At 44.2% G+C, this 21,316-nt stretch overlaps 1 protein-coding gene across 4 annotated transcripts in view; it reads right to left on the reverse strand.

Moving 5' to 3' along the window:
* LOC137421345 (uncharacterized) overlaps positions 1-21,316 on the reverse strand; it is a 303,203-nt gene that overhangs the window by 281,170 nt on the left and 717 nt on the right. For all 4 annotated transcript variants that reach the window (XR_013622345.1, XR_013622346.1, XM_068107313.2 and 1 more), the window contains exons 2-5: positions 7,554-7,605; positions 5,705-7,455; positions 4,823-5,032; positions 4,355-4,550 (exon numbers count right to left, since the gene is read on the reverse strand). Coding sequence is in view for 2 of the 4 variants with exons in the window: in XM_068107313.2 (XP_067963414.2) it covers positions 4,355-4,550; positions 4,823-5,032; positions 5,705-7,455; positions 7,554-7,605 (2,209 nt within the window). In the remaining 2 variants the exon portion in view is untranslated. The remainder of the gene's footprint in view (positions 1-4,354; positions 4,551-4,822; positions 5,033-5,704; positions 7,456-7,553; positions 7,606-21,316) is intronic.

Genomic DNA, 21,316 nt, shown 5'->3' on the forward strand with positions numbered 1-21,316 from the left:
GACGCAGTTGGAAATGGAGGTTTTGGGAATGGGAATGAAAGGGGATCTATCTTATTTCACTTGGTGCAATGGAGTATTTCAATTAATGGAAGACACAGCCTTACACTAATACACATAATAAAGATATAACTATGGAACAAGGGGGGAAATCTATGATTGGCTAACGTGTAGTGTTTATGAACTAGTTACGGGACGCACTTTGACCTTTATACATAACTGGAGCAAGGAGGGCGATATTTTACAACAATTTACTATACAATAAAAAAAACACAATAAAACAAAACACAATCCTCATATCCACAACAATATATATATATATATACAGTGCGTATCAAAAAAAGGTAATCCAAATTCAAGGGGTTAATATGCAAAGGTTATTTATTTTGACAACTTACATGTGGTTGACTCTTTAAGAGGAGATCCTCAGCTTTCCATTGACACCTTCCATGCATCATTGCTGTCACACATGACCGAGTACATGTTCATTGAAAATGACAAGTTCAAATCGCATTTTTACAAGTTTGGCTAATCGATGCAAGTCAGGATAATTGGTGCAAAATGAATGTCAGATGTGAACTTTTCTCAGGAATGATTGGCCTTTATGCACCCACACCTTCAACATGTCCACCTCCCCTTTCAACACAAAGCTCACAGCAGCGTCGCATGCCCTGAACTGCTCGTCTCACCATAGCCGGGTAATTGCGCAAAGCATCCACTTCATGTCGAATACGGCCCTGCAATTCGTCAAGATCACGGGGAGGAGTTACGAACACCTTGTTCTTTAAATGTCCCCAAAGGAAATAATCACATGGTGTGAGGTCAGGTGATCTTGGCGGCCATTCCACTGCATGGTTGAGGGCGATGACTCGGTCTCCAAAGAGTTCCCTCAGTCGATCTCGGACAGCGATAAGACGATGTGCTGGGGCGCCGTCTTGGGCCCACCAGAGATATCTGAAGACACCACGAACCTGTCGCTCAAAGTTCTCCTCCAGCTGTGGTAAAACTTCATCATTGATCATCTGCAGATACCTGTTACCATTGACATTCCTTTGAAAGAAAAATGGGCTCGGCCAACCTCTGCCTCCATGGGACTGTCCCAGGTCCCCAGCTACTGTGTCACATCATCCTTATCATCATCATCATTACCATCACAATTCATTTCTGGCCCCGCCAGGCTTTGATCAATATCCCCAATAAATACCCGGTCCGGCTCCATTGCACGGACCCCCACTTGCTCTGCACCAACGCCCTTGTGCTGCACCAATTCCAATTCATCCCCCTGTTGAGGTGTTGTGACATCCACCCGGTCCCGACAAACCACCAGGCCAGAATGTGGGAAACATTCCCTATTACCATTTGCACATTCTACGCTCACCTGTGCACATTCCCCATCCACCTGTGCATGCAGTTTCCCCATCTACCTGTGGACATTCCCCGCTCACCTGTATACATGCCACAATTGCCATTCCCGGTGCAATTCCCAATTTTGCCATTCCCGGCTCCTAAGCCCCGTTGGCACCATTCGTTCGTCCTTCCTTCAATTTATTCGTACATTTATCAATTATATTTCCCATTCGCTCATAATGGGCATCCCTTTCCTCATTCAGTCGTTCATAGTGGGCGTTCAATAGATTGAATATGGTCTGGTAAGTTATAGGAGCCGACTCTCCGGCGGGGGAAGTTCCAATGCTATCCTCCATTTCCCCCATTTCCGGCTCACTCCCGATCCTTCCCACATCTTCCATTCTCCTTTCCATACCGCCCACCTCCTCCTCCGTAAAGGCGGTCGCTTTCCCGCGCGGCTTTTCCAACAGGAATTGAATTAATTTAATGACGCACCTTTCGCGTCGTGCAAGCCCAATCGACTATATAAATTTCCGCCTCCGACTAAAAAAAAATTTCTTTCCAAATTCTCCACACTCCTTGACACGAAATTTTTTTTTTTTTTTTTAGGGTTCCATCCCACTCCTCGACAACAGTTGTCACGCAACTCCGATTAACATCAGAGTTGCGGATAGCCTAAACGGTCTTATTCGGAAGCAACTATCCAAACACGGATTCGGCTATGGCCACGCTGGAGGAAGAAGGGAAATGGAGGCTGCGGCGAAAGCACTTAACTGCAGCACGCCGGCGTAGCTCCGGTCCTGTGAGAGGAAATTAACTCAAGCGGCACAGGTTTGAATGGGGGATGCAAAATAATACAAGGGTTTATTCGGGAAAAGCAAAGACAGGAAAATACACGCCGGTAATGAATATCCTAATCGGGATCCCGCACACCAGACCTCAAATACAAAACGGGGGAATATGAATTAACAAAGAAAAGAACACGTCACGTCATGTACAGTGTACGCGGAGCTCGGACTTATCTTGTCTTTGTCGTCTTGGTGGCTGCCGTCCAACACCGCTCGTCCAACACCGCTCCTTCCGGCCCGAACGCACACCACGAGGTCCCTCGCTCCAAGCGCCACGCGTCCCACGCAGGCTAGCGGCTCCACACGAGGTCGCCTCGGACCGAAGTCCTGCCGCGTCTCAAACCCAACTGCTCAAAACGGACTTGGGCTCTGCATTCGAACTGCGAACTGCGCACTGCTTGGGCTCTCTGCGCTCAACTCGAACTCCTGATCCAACTGCCAGCAAAGGCGTCCGATGCTCACTCAGCTCATGCTGAACTCAGGATCTCACCTCGACTCGGGTGCACACAACTCTTGACTCAGACCTCACTCAACGTGCTCAACTCTCCACTCTTGGCTCATCTCAACTGCCGAAAATGGCGTCCGGCCCTCGGTAATATCTCCGGCCGATGACGTCAGCATTGGCGCACTCCTCAGCCAATCAGATCCTCCCCCGGCTCGCCGGCTTGTCCAGGGGCACGCCCACTGCACCACTGCCACTCCCGTCCCTGACTCCGTGGTCACAGCACGTGCTATGCGAGGTGGGTAGGCCTCTCGGAGGTGTAAATTGTGGCGGTGTTCCAGCCTGATTTCTTCCCAAGTCATGTCAGGGGGGAAAGGCGTCATTTAGTGTTGTACTAAAGGTCCTAACTAATGTTTATGTGGTCTGCAGTGCCATAATGGACAAAGGTTTGACTACTAAGTGAGACATACCAGGGCTCTACTCATTATTTCCTCACACTATCACCCGAATCTCCTTGTAGATTCACAATCATACATCTTAACCCGACAAACGCCTGCACATGAAGAACTTATTACAGGTAGATTCCCTATCGCGACAGTCGATACAGATCTACCTGGCTCTAGAAATTGCTTTACCCACAACATTAACAGTATGTTCTAATTGATCTCATAACCTTGTACACATCATTGCTTCGATGCTGGCTGGGGTGGGTTGTTTAACCCATAAAGCGCGTACGGCCACGATCGTGGATGACGTGTATGCAAAAGAGTTTAAACTGACGTCAACCCAAAGAACAAACCCTGACTCGGGTAACTTATGAAAGCTTGCTTCTTATTGGTGGAGAAAAGCCGATGACGAAAAAGCATTTCTGGGCTACTAACCAGTAATTCCAGCACTTTATGGGTTAAAGGTCATCAGGGCGCATTTGTACCTTTTTAGGCAGTTACATAGCACACACCCACTGGATTTTAACACCAATTTAATCAACTAGTACACCCACTCCACACGGAAGTGGCAGGAAGGGTCATGTTATTAACCTCTGTGGCCTGTGCGGTATATAGATTACAGTAGATCTATGCTCAGGTCCTTTCGTCAGTGGTGGACGCGATAAGTATAGATTGCCTCACTGATGCCAGGTTTCCTCCCTTTCAGTTTCGTGTTAAACAGCAGGAGTGACTGTTTAAAAAGGTAATCATACGCGTTTGTAGTTTATGATACTTTTTACTACTGGTAGGGTGACCCACAAAATGTCAGGATAAGCTATTGATACACGTTAACACAGCATTTGTCCAAGGGGGAATAACCCCTTGGGGAGGGAGGTGGGTATTATAAGTATTAACATTGTTTTGTAATAACATAAATATTCTGCAATTATAATTAATGTTGCTGTTACTTTTGTTATTAAAAGCGGCCTTAGAAAAACGCCACGATAAGCTATCTTAATACGGATATACACCTCAACACGCAAACCCCTTGGTGAGGAAAAACCCCTTAGGGAGGGGGCAAATGAAGGCACTACAACCTCCATCGTGTGACGTGTGACCCTTTGTCCTCCTGTCAAGTTTGGTTACGATTGGATAAGTAACGACCGAATATATTGCGGTCAAAAACCGTCAGACAGATAGACACACACCAAATTACGTATTTTAGTATGATCGCGCACAACCAAAAGCAATATGTGCCTTCAGGGAGAGGGTTATAGATAATTAAATGCCCAGACCTGTTAGTTGAGATAAGACAGCATCTCTCTCATCCAATGGGAGAGCACTCAAAGTGAGAGAAAGTGCTGGAGAGAGAGCGGGAGATTCCGAGGGTGAGATGCTCTGGAGTAGGGATGGTACAGAGGTACGAGGTTGCTGCAACGCCACCGAGGCACGTCGGCAAACATGTTTGATCCGAGGACTTGGGGTGAGAGGCTTGGGAGAGTCAAAATGAACAATATCAGCCTTATGCAACAATACTTCCACCAACACACCTCCTAATACTTGCAACTCATGTAGCATACACTGACATGTCCTACTGTTTTCGTCCTGGATGTGGTGTGTTACCTCCTCAGTGAACCTTCAATACCTTACAAAAAAATAATAAATAACCAGCTCCTACAGGTAACCTTCTAACCAATTCCCTTCCCACAGTTCTTCCTTCTTCATCACAATCACTCACCATGTCATTAAGCTCGAACACTCACCTCCATTGAAATTCTTTTTTCCCTCCTCCTCCTCACTGGTACTCGTCTGACTCTTACAATGCACTCCGGCACGAGGGAGAACGAAGAGAGAACGGGAGATGCAGAAGGGGACACAGAGGGAGACAGCGAAGGAGAGGGAGATGGTATGGCCTGCGGGCTGGTATGGGTATCTGGGGATAGTGGTTGGGGGGAGTAGCTGAGAGCTGTAGGCTGTAAAAGAAACAAAAAAGGGGAAGGGGGGAGAAGGAGGAGTGAGAAGGCAAGAGTGTGACAAAAAAGGTAAAGAGAGGGGTGAGGGAGATAGAATGGAGCGATGAAAAAAGGGTAAGTCGGTGGGGTTGTATTCAAGGGGTATTTGGAGGGATGGAGGGTAGGGTTTGAGGTGGGTGTGGAGGTAAAGGAGAAATGGGAGCTGCTGGAAGAGAAAGAGAGTGGGCAAGCTGGAGGGATAGGAGGAGGAAGAAACGGAAAAGGGGAAGAGAGACAAAGATGGGTGTAAGGAGGGTCGTGGATGTGGTGATGGAAAAAGCACAGTAAACCATTTTGTTGTCAAACGTTTAGAACACTAGACACTTGGCAATTCAAAATGTCATTTTTTTCACAAAATACAAGCCTCTGACCAGCAATTGACCTTAACATGTTGGAAGTAAAAAATAAAATTAACAATCCCTCTTATCAGAACAATGATGCTGATTAGCTGTGGCGGCACCATTAGGGACCTGATCTCTATCCCTGACCTTGTATTAATGACACAGTGGCCTTACTGGTGAATACGCCACAGCTCATCAAAGAGCAAGTGCAATTTAGGAACCTCAGAGAAATACATTCTCAGCAAAAAAGCTATAAATGTCCAAACACAGAAAAAAGTGATAGTTCCGGCACCTGAGGAGCATCAGCAATTGAAGGAGACAAAGGGAATTTGGGCCAGTCTTCATCCAACTTGCTACCACTTCCAGGCTTGTCGTTCGCGTCCATGTCTGCCGGAGAATCGAGCAACTCGGCACAAGCAGAGCTCTCGTCTGCTACCAAAACAGAGGGGGACTCGCTCGGTGCGTCCTTCTCAAGTATGGCCTTATCTCGTGGATTTTTAAGGCCTTCCATTTCCTGGACAATCGCCTCAAACTTCTCCAATAACTTCACCTTTTTGTCATCACTCTTTTCAAAATCCTCTTCAGGCTTGTTTTGCTGACTTTCACACTCCCCCTCTTGCTCCAACTTTGGTTCCTGGCCACCAGACTTCCACACCCAAGCTGGGATGCGCAACAAAAGCCTCTCTCCACTCTCTTTCCCACCCTCCCTCTCACTCTCTCTGCTTTGACTGCTGCAATCTCTGCCAATCTCTTCACTTCCTCTATCCACTCCAGACATAAGGCTACTTCCACTGTCCCTCTCAGATCCCCCTGTTTGCCTTTCGTTTGTCTCTTTGATCTTCTTCTTTTTCTTTTTCTTCTTTTTCTTTTTCCCACTCAACCTTTCTTTACCTTCATCCTTCTCCATATCACTTCTTTCAGTATCAACCTCCAACATGCTCGTCTCTCTATCGATGTCACTTTCCTTCTTGTCAGAATCTCCTTCCCTCTCCCCCTCTTTTGCTTCTTTCTCCATATCTTTCTCCTCCATTTCTCCCTTCCCTCTCAATGGACCTTTCCTCAATATTAACGGCTCTCTCTCCATGTCACTTTCCTTATTATCAGCATCTCTTTCCCTCTCTTTAACGTCCTCCTCTATATTGTTTGTAATACCCGTTGCATCCTCCTGATCCTTTTGCTCCTCCTCCTGTTTCTGTTCCTTTACCTCTTCCACCTCCTTCACCTCCACCTCCTCCTCCTCCTTCTCCTTCACCTCCTCCTCCTCCTTCACCTCCACTGTCTCCACCTCTCCCTCCTTCTCCCCCTCCTCCGTCCTCCTCTCCTCTTCCTCATCCACCCTCACCACCTCCTCCTTAATCATTTCCTTCTCTTCCGGTTTCTCTTTTTCCCTGATCTCTATCCCCGATTTTTCAGTGATATCTCCTTCAGTCCTTTCACCATCACCACCAACCACTCTTCCTCTGACCTCCCTCCGTCCAACTCCAAACAGGAACTCAGAACCTGCAAAACGAGAAGGAGGGCGGATTAAACGACGAGAAACGCTGCGAATCTCCTTCCCAATCTCCAAATTTGGGATTTTTTCCTGTTTTAATTCCCTCTTTCCACAACTCACACTATGCACTTTATGTTCTTGCTTGATCTCAACCAATGTCCCAATTTCCTCCTTTATTTCCATTTTTCTTTGTCTTTGTTGCTCCTTCTCCCACTTTATCTGGCGCTGCCTTTCCCTCTCTCTTTGGCGCTTCCTTTCGAGCACCTGCTCTCTCTGTTTCTGCCGATTTTTCTCAAGCTTCCTTTCTCTTTCTCTCTTGCGCTTCCTCTCCTGCGCTTTTGCTCTTTCTCTTTGGCGCTTCCTCTCTTGCACTCTTAAAGACTCCTTTGCTTTCAAACTAATTATTTCACTTCCTTGATCTCTAGGTTCCGCTTTCTTGGCCTCCAATGCTTCATCCAACCTTTCCCTCGTAGTCTTTTGAGGCTTCTCAACTGGTGCTGGAGAGCGCAAGATGGGTGTGGAGAGCAATGAGGAGGAAAAGCGATGGGAACCTGCAGGTGGAGAGACAAAGACAAATTAATATCAAGAAAGAACATTATTCCCAAAAAAAATTTTTTTTTGAAACAGCACAAAGGAATGAAATGTTTGCCTTTGCGATGCACACGCTTGCTTGGAGGAGAGAAACCCAGAAAGTCTTCATCCTGGAAAAAATTATAATAAATTTTGGAAAGCATCAACAGTGTCTCTACAACAAACAACAACAGGCATTTTAAGGCCATTTTCCCTGCTAGAGCGGGGTTAGCCTTGCGGGCCCAAAGACTATCTTCTCCATTTTGCCCTATTTTCTGCATCTCTCCTTGTTAACCCCCTTGCCCGCATTTCTTCTTCCACCATCTTTAGCCAAGTCTTTCTCGGTCTTCCCTGTCCCCTACTTCCTTCTACATTCATTTCCATCACTCTTCTCAACCAGTCACTTTCATCCTTCCTCAACACATGACCAAACCATCTCAACCTGTTTCTCTTCACAGCATCCATCACAGGCTCTTTTCCCATCATCTTTCACAATTCATCATTTGTCTTCCTCTCTCTCAACGATATTCCGCACATCCACTGAACCATTCGCATTTCCACCTGTAACCTGGTACTCATTGTGCCGACCTCGGAAGGATGACAGGCTGAGTCTCAACTCACATGGTGTTATTTCAACAGCACGACAGGGGCTCAAACTCAAGACCTGAAGATCTTAAGCCAGCCACCACCAGGCTTAATATTAAGGTAAAGGCCAACATACAAACCCAATAATGAACGACTCTTACAAAGAAAGAATGGGCTAACATCCAGGTGGAGGTGAAATATTACCTTGGCCATGTGTAAGAAAGGAGTCCTTTGCACAACAGAGGGTGTTCAGTGACGTCAGAAACTTGTGCACGCACACACAACCCTGCGGCCATATTTGAGAACAAGTGGAGGCTAAAGGAACGTCCATTCACGATCGGTGAAGTAGAAATTTAGTGTTATTGTGCGTTGATCGCTTCGCCATGGCCAAACAATTGGGGTTAATTATTGGGCACTGTCTAGACTCGAGAGAGTGATCGTTTAACAATACAGGTCACAGACATCACAGATCTGTATGAATTGCCAAATACAACATGGTCCAGAAGTGAAATGAACTTTCCAACCATTTTATATACAGATTTAGTGAATTATCTTGTATTTAATAAACACTTTTACAACCTGGGAAAATTGAAAGCATGGAAAAGTGTGGATGTCTCCAACCAGTTTATGTCTGGCTGGATCAGCGATTTGAGGTTTTTGTGAAGAATACTTATCACATTGTATGAGCAAAGGTAGGCCTATAGTACATCAATGACACAAACTCGTGTTGGCAGACCAGATAAGCATGATGTCATATATGTTATGGTCCTCCAACATCATGCTTATCTGCTCTGCCATCTCCTTCACGACCCTCGGATGTTTTCCGGCCCCAAAGTTTTATCTTCTTTCGCCAACGCTTCAAGAAAGACACCAACTAAACAAATAATGCCAGCAGACGGGGCACTTAGATTATATCGTCCATCCGAGGGTTGGTGCAACATGTGATGAAATTCGTGAAAACGCGAAGCAAAGCGCCGTGAATATGACCCAATACACCTAATCACTTGTCAAAAGTGCACCAAACAATATGTTGGAAAAACTGAGAACACACCCTACACACACTTTGATAACACAGGGTCAGAGATCAGTAACTTTCACACCAATCAGGGCAAATCTCTACCTTACACGATACATTTTAATCAACCAGACCACTCCGTAGACGATATTCAAATCTCTACCTTACACGATACATTTTAATCAACCAGACCACTCCATAGACGATATTCAAATCTCTACCTTACAGGATACATTTTAATGAACAAGACCACTCCATAGACGATATTCAAATCTCTACCTTACACGATACATTTTAATCAACCAGACCACTCCATAGACGATATTCAAATCTCGACCTTACACGATACATTTTAATCACCCAGACCACTCCATAGACGATATTCAAATCTCTACCTTACACGATACATTTTAATCACCCAGACCACTCCATAGACGATATTCAAATCTCTACCTTACACGATACATTTTAATCACCCAGACCACTCCATAGACGATATTCAAATCTCTACCTTACACGATACATTTTAATCACCCAGACCACTCCATAGACGATATTCAAATCTCTACCTTACAGATACATTTTAATCAACCAGACCACTCCATAGACGATATTCAAATCTCTACCTTACACGATACATTTTAATCAACCAGACCACTCCATAGACGATATTCAAATCTCTACCTTACAGATACATTTTAATCAACCAGACCACTCCATAGACGATATTCAAATCTCTACCTTACACGATACATTTTAATCAACCAGACCACTCCATAGACGATATTCAAATCTCTACCTTACACGATACATTTTAATCAACCAGACCACTCCATAGACGATATTCAAATCTCTACCTTACACGATACATTTTAATCAACCAGACCACTCCATAGACGATATTCAAATCTCTACCTTACACGATACATTTTAATCAACCAGACCACTCCATAGACGATATTCAAATCTCTACCTTACACGATACATTTTAATCAACCAGACCACTCCATAGACAATATTCAAATCTCTACCTTACAGATACATTTTAATGAACCAGACCACTCCATAGACGATATTCAAATCTCTACTTTACACGATACATTTTAATCAACCAGACCACTCCATAAGACAATATTCAAATCTCTACCTTACAGATACATTTTAATCAAACCAGACCACTCCATAGACGATATTCAAATCTCTACCTTACACGATACATTTTAATCAACCAGACCCCTCCAGAGACGATATTCAAATCTCTACCTTACAGATACATTTTAATCAACCAGACCACTCCATAGACGATATTCAAATCTCTACCTTACACGATACATTTTAATCAACCAGACCACTCCATAGACGATATTCAAATCTCTACCTTACAGATACATTTTAATCAAACCAGACCACGCTATAGACGATATTCAAATCTCTACCTTACACGATACATTTTAATCAACCAGACCACTCCATAGACGATATTCAAATCTCTACCTTACAGATACATTTTAATCCACCAGACCACTCTATAGACGATATTCAAATCTCTACCTTACACGATACATTTTAACCAACCAGACCACTCCATAGACGATATTCAAATCTCTACCTTACACGATACATTTTAATCAACCAGACCACTCCATAGACGATATTCAAATCTCTACCTTACAGATACATTTTAATCCACCAGACCACTCTATAGACGATATTCAAATCTCTACCTTACACGATACATTTTAACCAACCAGACCACTCCATAGACGATATTCAAATCTCTACCTTACACGATACATTTTAATCAACCAGACCACTCCATAGACGATATTCAAATCTCTACCTTACAGATACATTTTAATCAACCAGACCACTCCATAGACGATATTCAAATCTCTACCTTACAGGATACATTTTAATCAACCAGACCACTCCATAGACGATATTCAAATCTCTACCTTACACGATACATTTTAACCAACCAGACCACTCCATAGACGATATTCAAATCTCTACCTTACACGATACATTTTAATCCACCAGACCACTCTATAGACGATATTCAAATCTCTACCTTACACGATACATTTTAATCCACCAGACCACTCTATAGACGATATTCAAATCTCTACCTTACACGATACATTTTAATCCACCAGACCACTCTATAGACGATATTCAAATCTCTACCTTACACGATACATTTTAACCAACCAGACCACTCCATAGACGATATTCAAATCTCTACCTTACACGATACATTTTAATCAACCAGACCACTCCATAGACGATATTCAAATCTCTACCTTACAGATACATTTTAATCCACCAGACCACTCTATAGACGATATTCAAATCTCTACCTTACACGATACATTTTAACCAACCAGACCACTCCATAGACGATATTCAAATCTCTACCTTACACGATACATTTTAATCAACCAGACCACTCCATAGACGATATTCAAATCTCTACCTTACAGATACATTTTAATCAACCAGACCACTCCATAGACGATATTCAAATCTCTACCTTACAGGATACATTTTAATCAACCAGACCACTCCATAGACGATATTCAAATCTCTACCTTACACGATACATTTTAACCAACCAGACCACTCCATAGACGATATTCAAATCTCTACCTTACAGGATACATTTTAATCAACCAGACCACTCCATAGACGATATTCAAATCTCTACCTTACAGATACATTTTAATCAACCAGACCACTCTATAGACGATATTCAAATCTCTGCCATCGAATCAATTACAAATCGATCACACCACAATTGAGACGTGAGTCTTTTTTAATACACAAACTTCAGACGAAATTCCCTCATGGCATAAATTTAGACCATTAACGGATGTTCCAACTCATTCAATCCACCTCAACTCATTCAACTCATTCACCGTAACTCATTCACTTCATTTTTTCATAAACATCCCTTTTACCTTTATATGTCGTTAACAAATGCAGGCAGTGTATTAATACAAATATAAACAGTATATGAATATGTGTTTGCATGTGTTTATATATGTACGTGTGTACAAACTAACGTGAACTGTAACTGTAATGTAAGCTCACTTTCGTTGAACTGGCTGAGGGTGAGTAAGCGTTAACGATATCTCTTCTTTTTGTATGTATTTTATTGTATGTATTTGTATGTATTTTGTATGTATGTACCTGAGCTCCTCACCACATACAAGGCTTTCATCCGCAGCTCAATGGAATACTGCTCTCCCCTCTGGGCCGGTGCTCCTGCCTCACACCTAGCTCAGCTTCACGCTGTTGAATCCAAAGCGTTCAAAATCATTGGAATCTCCTGCGATGAAGCTAACTTCAAGGGCCTCTCACTCAATCACCGCAGGCAGGTTGGTGGTCTTTCTGTCTTCTACCGACTCCTCTCCGACCTTGCTCCCCCAGCTCTCTCTGGGCTCTGTCCCCCAAATATTCCTACAGGTCGCACAAGATCCGACTGCAACCCTCTTACGGTTAAACTGCCAAAATCAAGGCTCTCTGCTCACCTTCACTCCTTCATTCCTCTTTTCTCCCACCTCTGGAACAAACTCCCTCACTCTCTTCAATCACACTCCTCCCTCCAGGTCTTTAAAACAGCTGTTCACCACAATCTCTTATCTTCCCCCATCCAAAACCTTGATCTTTTCTACCCCCGCTAATTTCACACCAGATCCACTTTTTTGAAATACCAACTTTTTTCCTGGAAGCCCTTGTGGTATCCTTGTGTTTAATACTTCTCACACCCCCACCCCCTTCCCACGCCTCCTCCCCCCAAGCCCTCTCCCTCCCACAGATCTCCCGAAGTCCCTGCTCTCAAATGTTGTGTTTGTGTGCTTCCCCTTCTCTCTCCATCTTGTCTACCGCTCCCCTTATTATATAGCTCCCCTTATTATATACTTTGTGTGTCTGTTTTGATTTTTTGTGTGATAAATGTTAGCTCTTTCACGAGCCTCGATCCTGTATACAACAACAACAAAAAATTCATATATCAACATCATACACATGCTGTTCTTGTAGACTGAGAAGAAGACATGTTTGGTCAAAAGATTGTCGAAAATAAAAGATCGACCGTCTTGAAGCTACGTCTGCTACTTATTTAATTTCTTCTGATTATATATATATATTTGTTTGGTTCCGGAACCATAAGATAAATTATACGTACATGTATGTGTATGTGTAATCCACTGCCGCTGCTGGCTTGTACTGAACAGGAAACCTACGAACTTCATACCTATCATCCACGGATGTTGATCGTATTCCTATGTACCCGTGAGTCCGATTTGCATTCAGAAACAGAACAATTATGGTTAACCATTTCGAGATTTCCACCCTTTTGTCGAAATTAAAAGTTAAAAATGCACGGCGAGCAGAACCGAGTCACTGAAAATGCACCCAGCGCATGCGTGAAAGGTCTCGTTTGCATTCATACGTCATTTCGAAAGTCAACGCGTGGCACGAGTCAAAGTTACCGCGGTTGGAACCTTGGTGCCAACCCTCGTAAGGAGGTTTTAAAATAAAACCACAGCGGTTCGTCCTGGTTACATCCATCGCTTGACAGCCATCCTCTCAGATGAACAAATCAGCTGCAGGCGACTAATTGTTAGAGTTTCTGTATGTTGGAAAACAAAGAAAAGATCTGTTTGGCTCTGGATGGAATATTTAACCTCAAGTCCACCCCATGCATGGTCCACCGATTCAATTCAATGGTTAGAGCGTCTGCTCCGAGTCTGGGAGGTCAGCGGTACAAACCCCGTGCGAGCCATACCAAATACTTTTATAAAATTGTGCGTGCTGCTACCTTGCTTGACATTTAGCATCTATATAATAATAGCGTAAGGACTCGACTTTGTTATCCCTTTTACGCCGCACCCAGTGACCCGATGCCCACGGCACTAATGGATTTAGGATCTACGAACCGCGCTCTTTGTTTATCACGTACAGCCATACTCGAAAAATCTGAATTAGCCGACGTTGGGGCCCAAAAGCATCCGATTAACTGCCGATACGACGCCATCTTACGACGCCATCGTATTGGCGTCTGCTGGGCGAAGGCGAAGCAAGCCGTCTGCTGATTGGACAGGCGAAGGCGAAAGCAAGCCGTCCACCGAGTGGACAATCCAGAGCATGCATTTGTGCCGGTGTCGGCGATCGTTGTTCATATACGCACTCTTCATTCTCATCTTTCTTCCTAACTCTTACTCGGACAAGCAAATCCCCTATGCCATCCATAATGGTACACTCTATCCATACACCACATCCTCCCTTCCGTGGATGTTCCACGGGTTTCGGCTAGTTTACAAGGATAAGAGAATGGACAATCCCCATAGGGTGGCATATATGGGTAGGAGGAAATTCCTCCTGAGGAAATGCCCGCTGAGTGTGGTGAGAAAGGCGGAGCCATTGTTGTGACGTCATGAGTAACCAGAGTGCCTGGGGAAGTGATGGCAACTCCACCAAGCTCATTGGCTGTGTTTGTTTCGTCTGACAGTCCTGTGTTGTGTCTCGTGTGTATTTGTCTGTTTGTCCATGTATGTGAGACGTGTGTAGGGCACAGCTCCACAACAGACCTTAGAGGCTTAGATACAGTCAAAAAATAATTTTAAACTAGAACGACGCTCTTCGACGTCACGACGTCGACCGATATTTTTCCGCCCACATTATTACATCATTATAATACTTGTACCAAGTTTGATTTAAATCCATTCAACTGTACTCAAGTTATCACATTTATATCTGACATGACCGTTGACCTCTTGACCCCAAAATTTCATCAGTTCATGTTTACATCATTATACATATCTGTACCAAGCTTTAATTTTAATCCCTTCAGCTGGTCACAAGTTATCACATTTTTACCTGATATAACCTCTGACCTTTGGCCTTTAACGTCGGGACCCCTAAATCTAACAAGTTAATCTTTACATCATTATACATATCTGTACCAAGTTTTAATTAGATCCCTTTAGCCATTCTCAAGTTATAGACCCATTACAAACTTTGACCTTTGACCCCAAATTATAATCAGTTAATCTTTACATCATTATACATACCTATACAAAGCGTAAATTAGATCACTTCAGCCGTTCTCAAGTTATGGACCTATTAGGACTTTGACCTCTTCATAGTCCGGCAGCTAAGCTAAATATAGCATAACAATTGTGCATTTTGTGAGGAAAGCACCAAATTTGGCACACTAGTAGACTATCATATTATGAAAAGATCTGGATATTGGGCCATCGCAGATTCAGAGATTTGATTTTTGCAAGATTTGCAGATTTTGCAGATTTGCAAGCTGAGATTGCAACGCCAGGGACGGCCGACTCCTTCCTGCGAGCTGCCCACGTCACCCGCACAAGAAGAGCTCATCAAATCACTGCAGCGGCACTGCACATCCTGCAACACCGTGCGTATGAACGCCACTGTATGACATATGCTGATGATGCAGAAGACCGGCCTGAGTTCGAAGACTGGTGTCACCAGAGAGGAGAAGACATTCCCAACTTTCAGTACTGGGCAACTGTGCTGGAACTAGAGATGTTGGTACTGGTCTACGTGCGTTCTCTGCGGCAGGCTTCATTCACGATGTACCTTGATGCCCTGACGGAACTGGTCCCATGGTTCCATGCCTTAGACCACACACACTATGCCAGGTGGGTCGCTGTTCACCTGAGGGACATGGTTGCACTCCCAATGAAGCACCCAGATGTAGCCAGAGAATTCAGTGCTGGCAACTTCACTGTACAGAAGACGAAGAAGGTGTTCTCTTCGATCCCAATCGAATCGAAATCTTGCAAAAATCAAATCTCTGAATCTGAGATGGCCCAATATCCAGATCTTTTCATAATATGATTGTCTACTAGTGTGCCAAATTTGGTGCTTTCCTCACAAAATGCACAATTGTTATGCTAAGTTGCCCCACTATCACCCCAAAATCTAATCAGTTAATCTTTACATCATTATACATACCTGTACAAAGCGTAAATTGGATCACTTCAGCCGTTCAAGTTATATACATATTACAGACTTTGATCTCTTCGCCCCAAAATCTAATCAGTTTATCTTTACATCATTATACATACGTGTACCAAATTTGGTCGGAATCCATCACTGGTTCACAAGTTATCGCGGCAAGAGGATTTTTACCTAACATGACCTCTAACGTTTGGCCTTTGACCTTGTGACCACAAAATCTAATCAGTTCATCTTTACATCATTATACATACGTGTACCAAATTTGGTCAGAATCCATCACTGGTTCACAACTTATCGTGGCAAGAGGATTTTTACCTAACATGACCTCTGACGTTTGGCCTTTGACCTTGTGACCCCAAAATCTAATCAGTTCATCTTTACCTCATTATACATACCTGCAGCAAGTTTGACTAAGATCCCTTCAGCTGTTCTCAGGTTATTGCACTTACGAAAACCTATCACGGACAGACGGACGGACGGACAGACGGACGGACGGACAACCTGAAAACATAATGCCTCATTGACACTCTCCGTTGACTTCGTTGACAAAGGCATAAAAGTTAAACCCTGATTGTTTGTGTTTTGGCATCATGATTTATTCTGCTCTGGATTATTTCTCTCAGCCAACATTTATTTTTCAGCCAATAGTCATCTATCTATAATTCCAGTAATCTCTGTCTGTACGTTTGTACGTTTGTACGTTTGTCTGTCTGTGACCGCTGTTTCTCGACAACCACGGGTCCGATATACTTTTCACTTGCCAGGTATATTGCTGGGGACCCGAGGATGTGCCTTTTCAAGGTTTCATATTAATCGGACAATTACTTACCGAGCTATGTCCAAAAAACGATTCAACCAATCAGAGAGCAGCGAACGATCGCGTGTGCCGAACGTGGCGGGCACACTCTGCCTCGGATGGCACATTTGAGAGCGTATTCATTTATTTCACGTTTGCAAACTATGTTGGCGTTAAACTATGTTTTAATAAAGTTTTAAAACTAATAAAAACGAATTTGCGATTCATTCGCTTTCCTGCGCGTTTGTGCACGCGATGGCGATTGCTTTACCAAACTCCGGAAGCCGTTCGCTTTGGACCAAACCATTTCATGTAAATAGAGGGGGGGGATATAATTTTAGATATAGATATAGTACGGGCAATGCCCTAGTATTAATCAATTGCCATAACCATTGGGTCGGTTAAGTAATTTAAAGATCATCAAGAAGATAAGAGGTGCTGAGGGGTAAGGACCCCAGTTTCCCTGGTGATCAGAATTTAATGATCCATTTGATCTGCTCCAGGTGTGGACAAAGATTTCCACCCTGATCGGATTTTTAGCTCTTGCATAGATCTCCAAGCTCATGCAGATCGGATTGTCCAAGTTTCGATCCTGACATTGCTTCCAGCAAACTCAGCAGTGGAGAAGGGATGCATAATTGTTGGCGAACACGAGTTTAGCCATGGAATGGAGAATGCATCCTCTCTGAAAACAGTCCAATCCCAATTGTGTACTCGGACTTGCAAATCCTCTTCTCAGACTTTGTCTGCTAAATCAAAGAAAATCTCAAAGTCTCACTGGACCAGAGGATGTAAAGAAACTAGGAAAAACTCAATCGCGGATTGGGACCTCATTTCTCACCCAGAGGAGTCATCAAATTAAGGACATGTGGAACGTTTAATCAAAGGATCAGATTAGCTCGTACAACATTGACTTGATCCTTATATCCTTCAAACCTTTTACGTCGTAGAAATATTGCACAGGGACATCCTGTCTTTAAAAACTGGTCAGTACGCCAAAAGGTATAGTCAGGGCCCTTAGGGATATTTTGGTTCAAATTCTTCCAAAAGCATCAAATTTGGCGTAGATGTTGCCCATGCCATACTCTTTCGATTTTTGACGGGCGCCAAGGGCGGTATGATCCGGGGACCGTACCGGTCCATCCCGCCATGTCACCTGACCTATGACGTCATAATTAGGCTATGCATCCAATCACATGGCGTACTATAAGTGGTCAAAGTTCAAAATGAATCGATCGAAAAATGAAGGCAGGGATCCATTTTTAAGGTTTTCATTAAATCCGATATGGCCGCCAGGTCACATGACCTATGACGTCATATTTATGACATGTATACAATCATGTATACATGAACCCGGATCATGATCGCACAAAAATTAAACACAAGGATATGGCATACAGTTCATAAAACATCAAAATCCGTACCTTTGTAATTAGACTGATGAACTGCATATGCCTGAAAATTAGGAAATAGACATGTAAATATTTCCTCTAATTGTCAAAAATAAGGTCAGAGTTCGATTACCCAACCCAGAAACATCAAATGTTAATGGTGAACCTAGCGTAAATCTTGACAAAAAACTCAAAAACCGACATGTTTGACTCAAAAATGACCTTTAAGATGACCTTGAGGGTTGACCTTGACCTCGAATCATCAAAATAACATCATAATTGGATTCCTCGACCTCGAAAACCCCTGAAAAGTGGTATCATACATGATTCCAACCCTTTTGGTTATTTAACTGATTTTCCTCCAATCCGGGTGGCGGCCATTTAGTATTTCGCCAATATGGGGCCCCCGGGGGGGGGGGCGCCCGTCTTGGCGCCCGTCAAAAATCGAAAGAGTATGGCATGGGCAACATCTGGGCCAAATTTGGTGCTTTTGGAAGAATTTGAACCAAACGGCCCCAAAATATCCCTAAGGGCCCTGACTCGTAGTACAAAGAAAAGAAACACCTGCACAAGGGGAGAGAAAATTATATCTGTGCTTCAGGTAAAAAAAAAATTCAACTCCTAGAAAACTTGAACAAGAAAATAACCTTCCTCGTTGCTCATCATAGCTGAAGACAGCCATACGCAGGTGACATGGGGACAACCTGGGAACGCAAGTTTGTTTATCGTGGAGGAACCGTCGCTCAGACAACAATCGCACCGAGATAGCGAGCGGTATAAAAAGCGGCAAAAAACATGGGATCACTTTCACCTGTTGTGCGTCATAGCACAAACATGAATCAAGGGGGGCATGCCGGTACGTGTGCTACATCACACGTGGTTGTGTTAACGGCGAGTTCAAGAACTGACCAATGAGAGATAAATCTAGGTGGGAAACAGTCACAAACATTGTTGCAAGAGGAAACAGTCACATGAAAACTGCAGCACCAAATGGACGACTGCACACATTTCCCCTAGACTGGGACCGAGGACCAATCGGCATCGTTGAGTCAATTGTGACGATATGCACTTCATGGCAAAGATAATGATACGAGAGAAGAGCAGCTTCCTAGTTACGCTTGATTGTTCGGAATTAAACAAATAAACTAGAACGGCAGTCAGGAGAGAGCGTAACTCCGCCACGTGAACAGTTTACGTTTTGTATCCGGATTAGACCAGAAAATCACAATACAGAATCACATTTAATCAAAATCACCCGTCCACAACTTTTTGAGATATCCTGCTATGTATCATTTCTGGCCCGATCTCCCATTGGTGAAGAATCGCTTATAAACTCCTCCTAGCCGGATCCGAAACTGGATCTTCACCAAAATGTAATCATTTAGTTATTGCCGCATAACACTACCTCTCTGCCAACTTTCGTCTGAATCCGTCCATAACTTTATGAGATATCTTGTTCATAGACAAACAGACAGACAGAGGTGAAAACATAACCTCCATCCACCTTTGGTGGTGGAGGTAATGACATGGCCCTGTTGCCAGTCCAGACCCGGTGCTTTGCTAGTTTTGATAAATTTAATTTTGCACTCAACATCCTGCTATCAGACCAGCACGGAATGGTCTATGATGGCCAATGAGGTCTTCTTTCATTTACTCGGTCATTAACAAGGCCGAAACATTTAAAAGTTGGCCTCCAAAGCATCCTGCATCGTGGCACACCTGAACTCCTATCCACCTGCAAGGCCTTCATCCACAGCTTGACAGAGTACTGCTCTCCTCTCTGGGCTGGTGCTCCTGCCTCACACCTTGCTCTGCTTGATGCAGTAGAGACCAAGGCCATTAAGATCATTGGAATCGACCGCGATGAAGCTGGGTCTACAGGCCTATCGCTTCGCCATTGTAGACAGGTCGGTGGTCTCTGTCTTCTACCGCCTCCATTCTGGTCTCGCAGACTCGCACTCTATGCTCTTTCCCTGCTTTGACCCCCCCCCCCCCCCTCCCCACGGTCCACCATCAACCCCTTTCTGGTGAAACTACATAATTCCAGCATAACTACTCACCACCCATTCGTTCCTTTTTTCTCCACCACTGGAATCAACCTCCACATCCTCTTCAATATCACTCTCCTCTCCAGGTCTTCAAGACAGTTGGTTACCACTATATCATATCATCCCCAATCCAAAACCATTATCTTTCCTACGCTCGTTAACAACCCCCCATGTAGGGCCGTCATGTAGAGCACATACGGCCGTCATGCGGAGCACATACGGCCATCATGTGGAACACGTATGGCCATCATGTGGAACATGTATGGCCTTCATGTGGCGCATGTACGGTCATCATGTGGAGTACAGTCGACTGTCATGTGGAACATGGATGCCGGCATACGGAGCACATACGGCCATCATGTGGAGTACATTCGACTGTCATGTGGAGCGTGTACGGCCGTCATGTGGAGCACGTACAGCCATCAGGTGGAGCATGTACAGCGGCATACGGAGCATGTACGGCCATCATGTGGAGTACGTACGGCCATCATGTGGAGTACATTCGACTGTCATGTGGTGCATGTACACCGGCATACGGAGCACGTACGGCCATCATGTGGAGTACATTCGATTGTCATGTGGAGCGCGTACGGCTATCATGTGGAGCACGTACGGCCATCATGTGGAGCGCGTACGGCCATCACGTGGAGCGCGTACGACCAATCATGTGGAGCGCGTACGACCAATCATGTGGAGCGCGTACGGCCATCATGTGGAGTGCATACGGCCAATCATGTGGAGCACGTACGACCAATCATGTGGAGCGCGTACGGCCATCATGTGGAGTGCATACGACCAATCATATGGAGCACGTACGGCCAATCATGTGGAGCACGTACGGCCAATCATGTGGAGCAAGTACGGCCAATCATGTGGAACACGTACGGTCGTGATGTGGACTACATTCGACTGTCATGTGGAAAACATAAAACAAACCGGAAACAACATGTACGCGGCCGTGAGAGGATTTCAAACAAATTTAGTAACAACCTAACGGTTCATTCGCGC

The sequence above is a fragment of the Myxine glutinosa genome, chromosome 2, assembly GCF_964187855.1.
Source record: "Myxine glutinosa chromosome 2, kmMyxGlut1.1, whole genome shotgun sequence".
NCBI lineage: Eukaryota > Metazoa > Chordata > Myxini > Myxiniformes > Myxinidae > Myxine > Myxine glutinosa.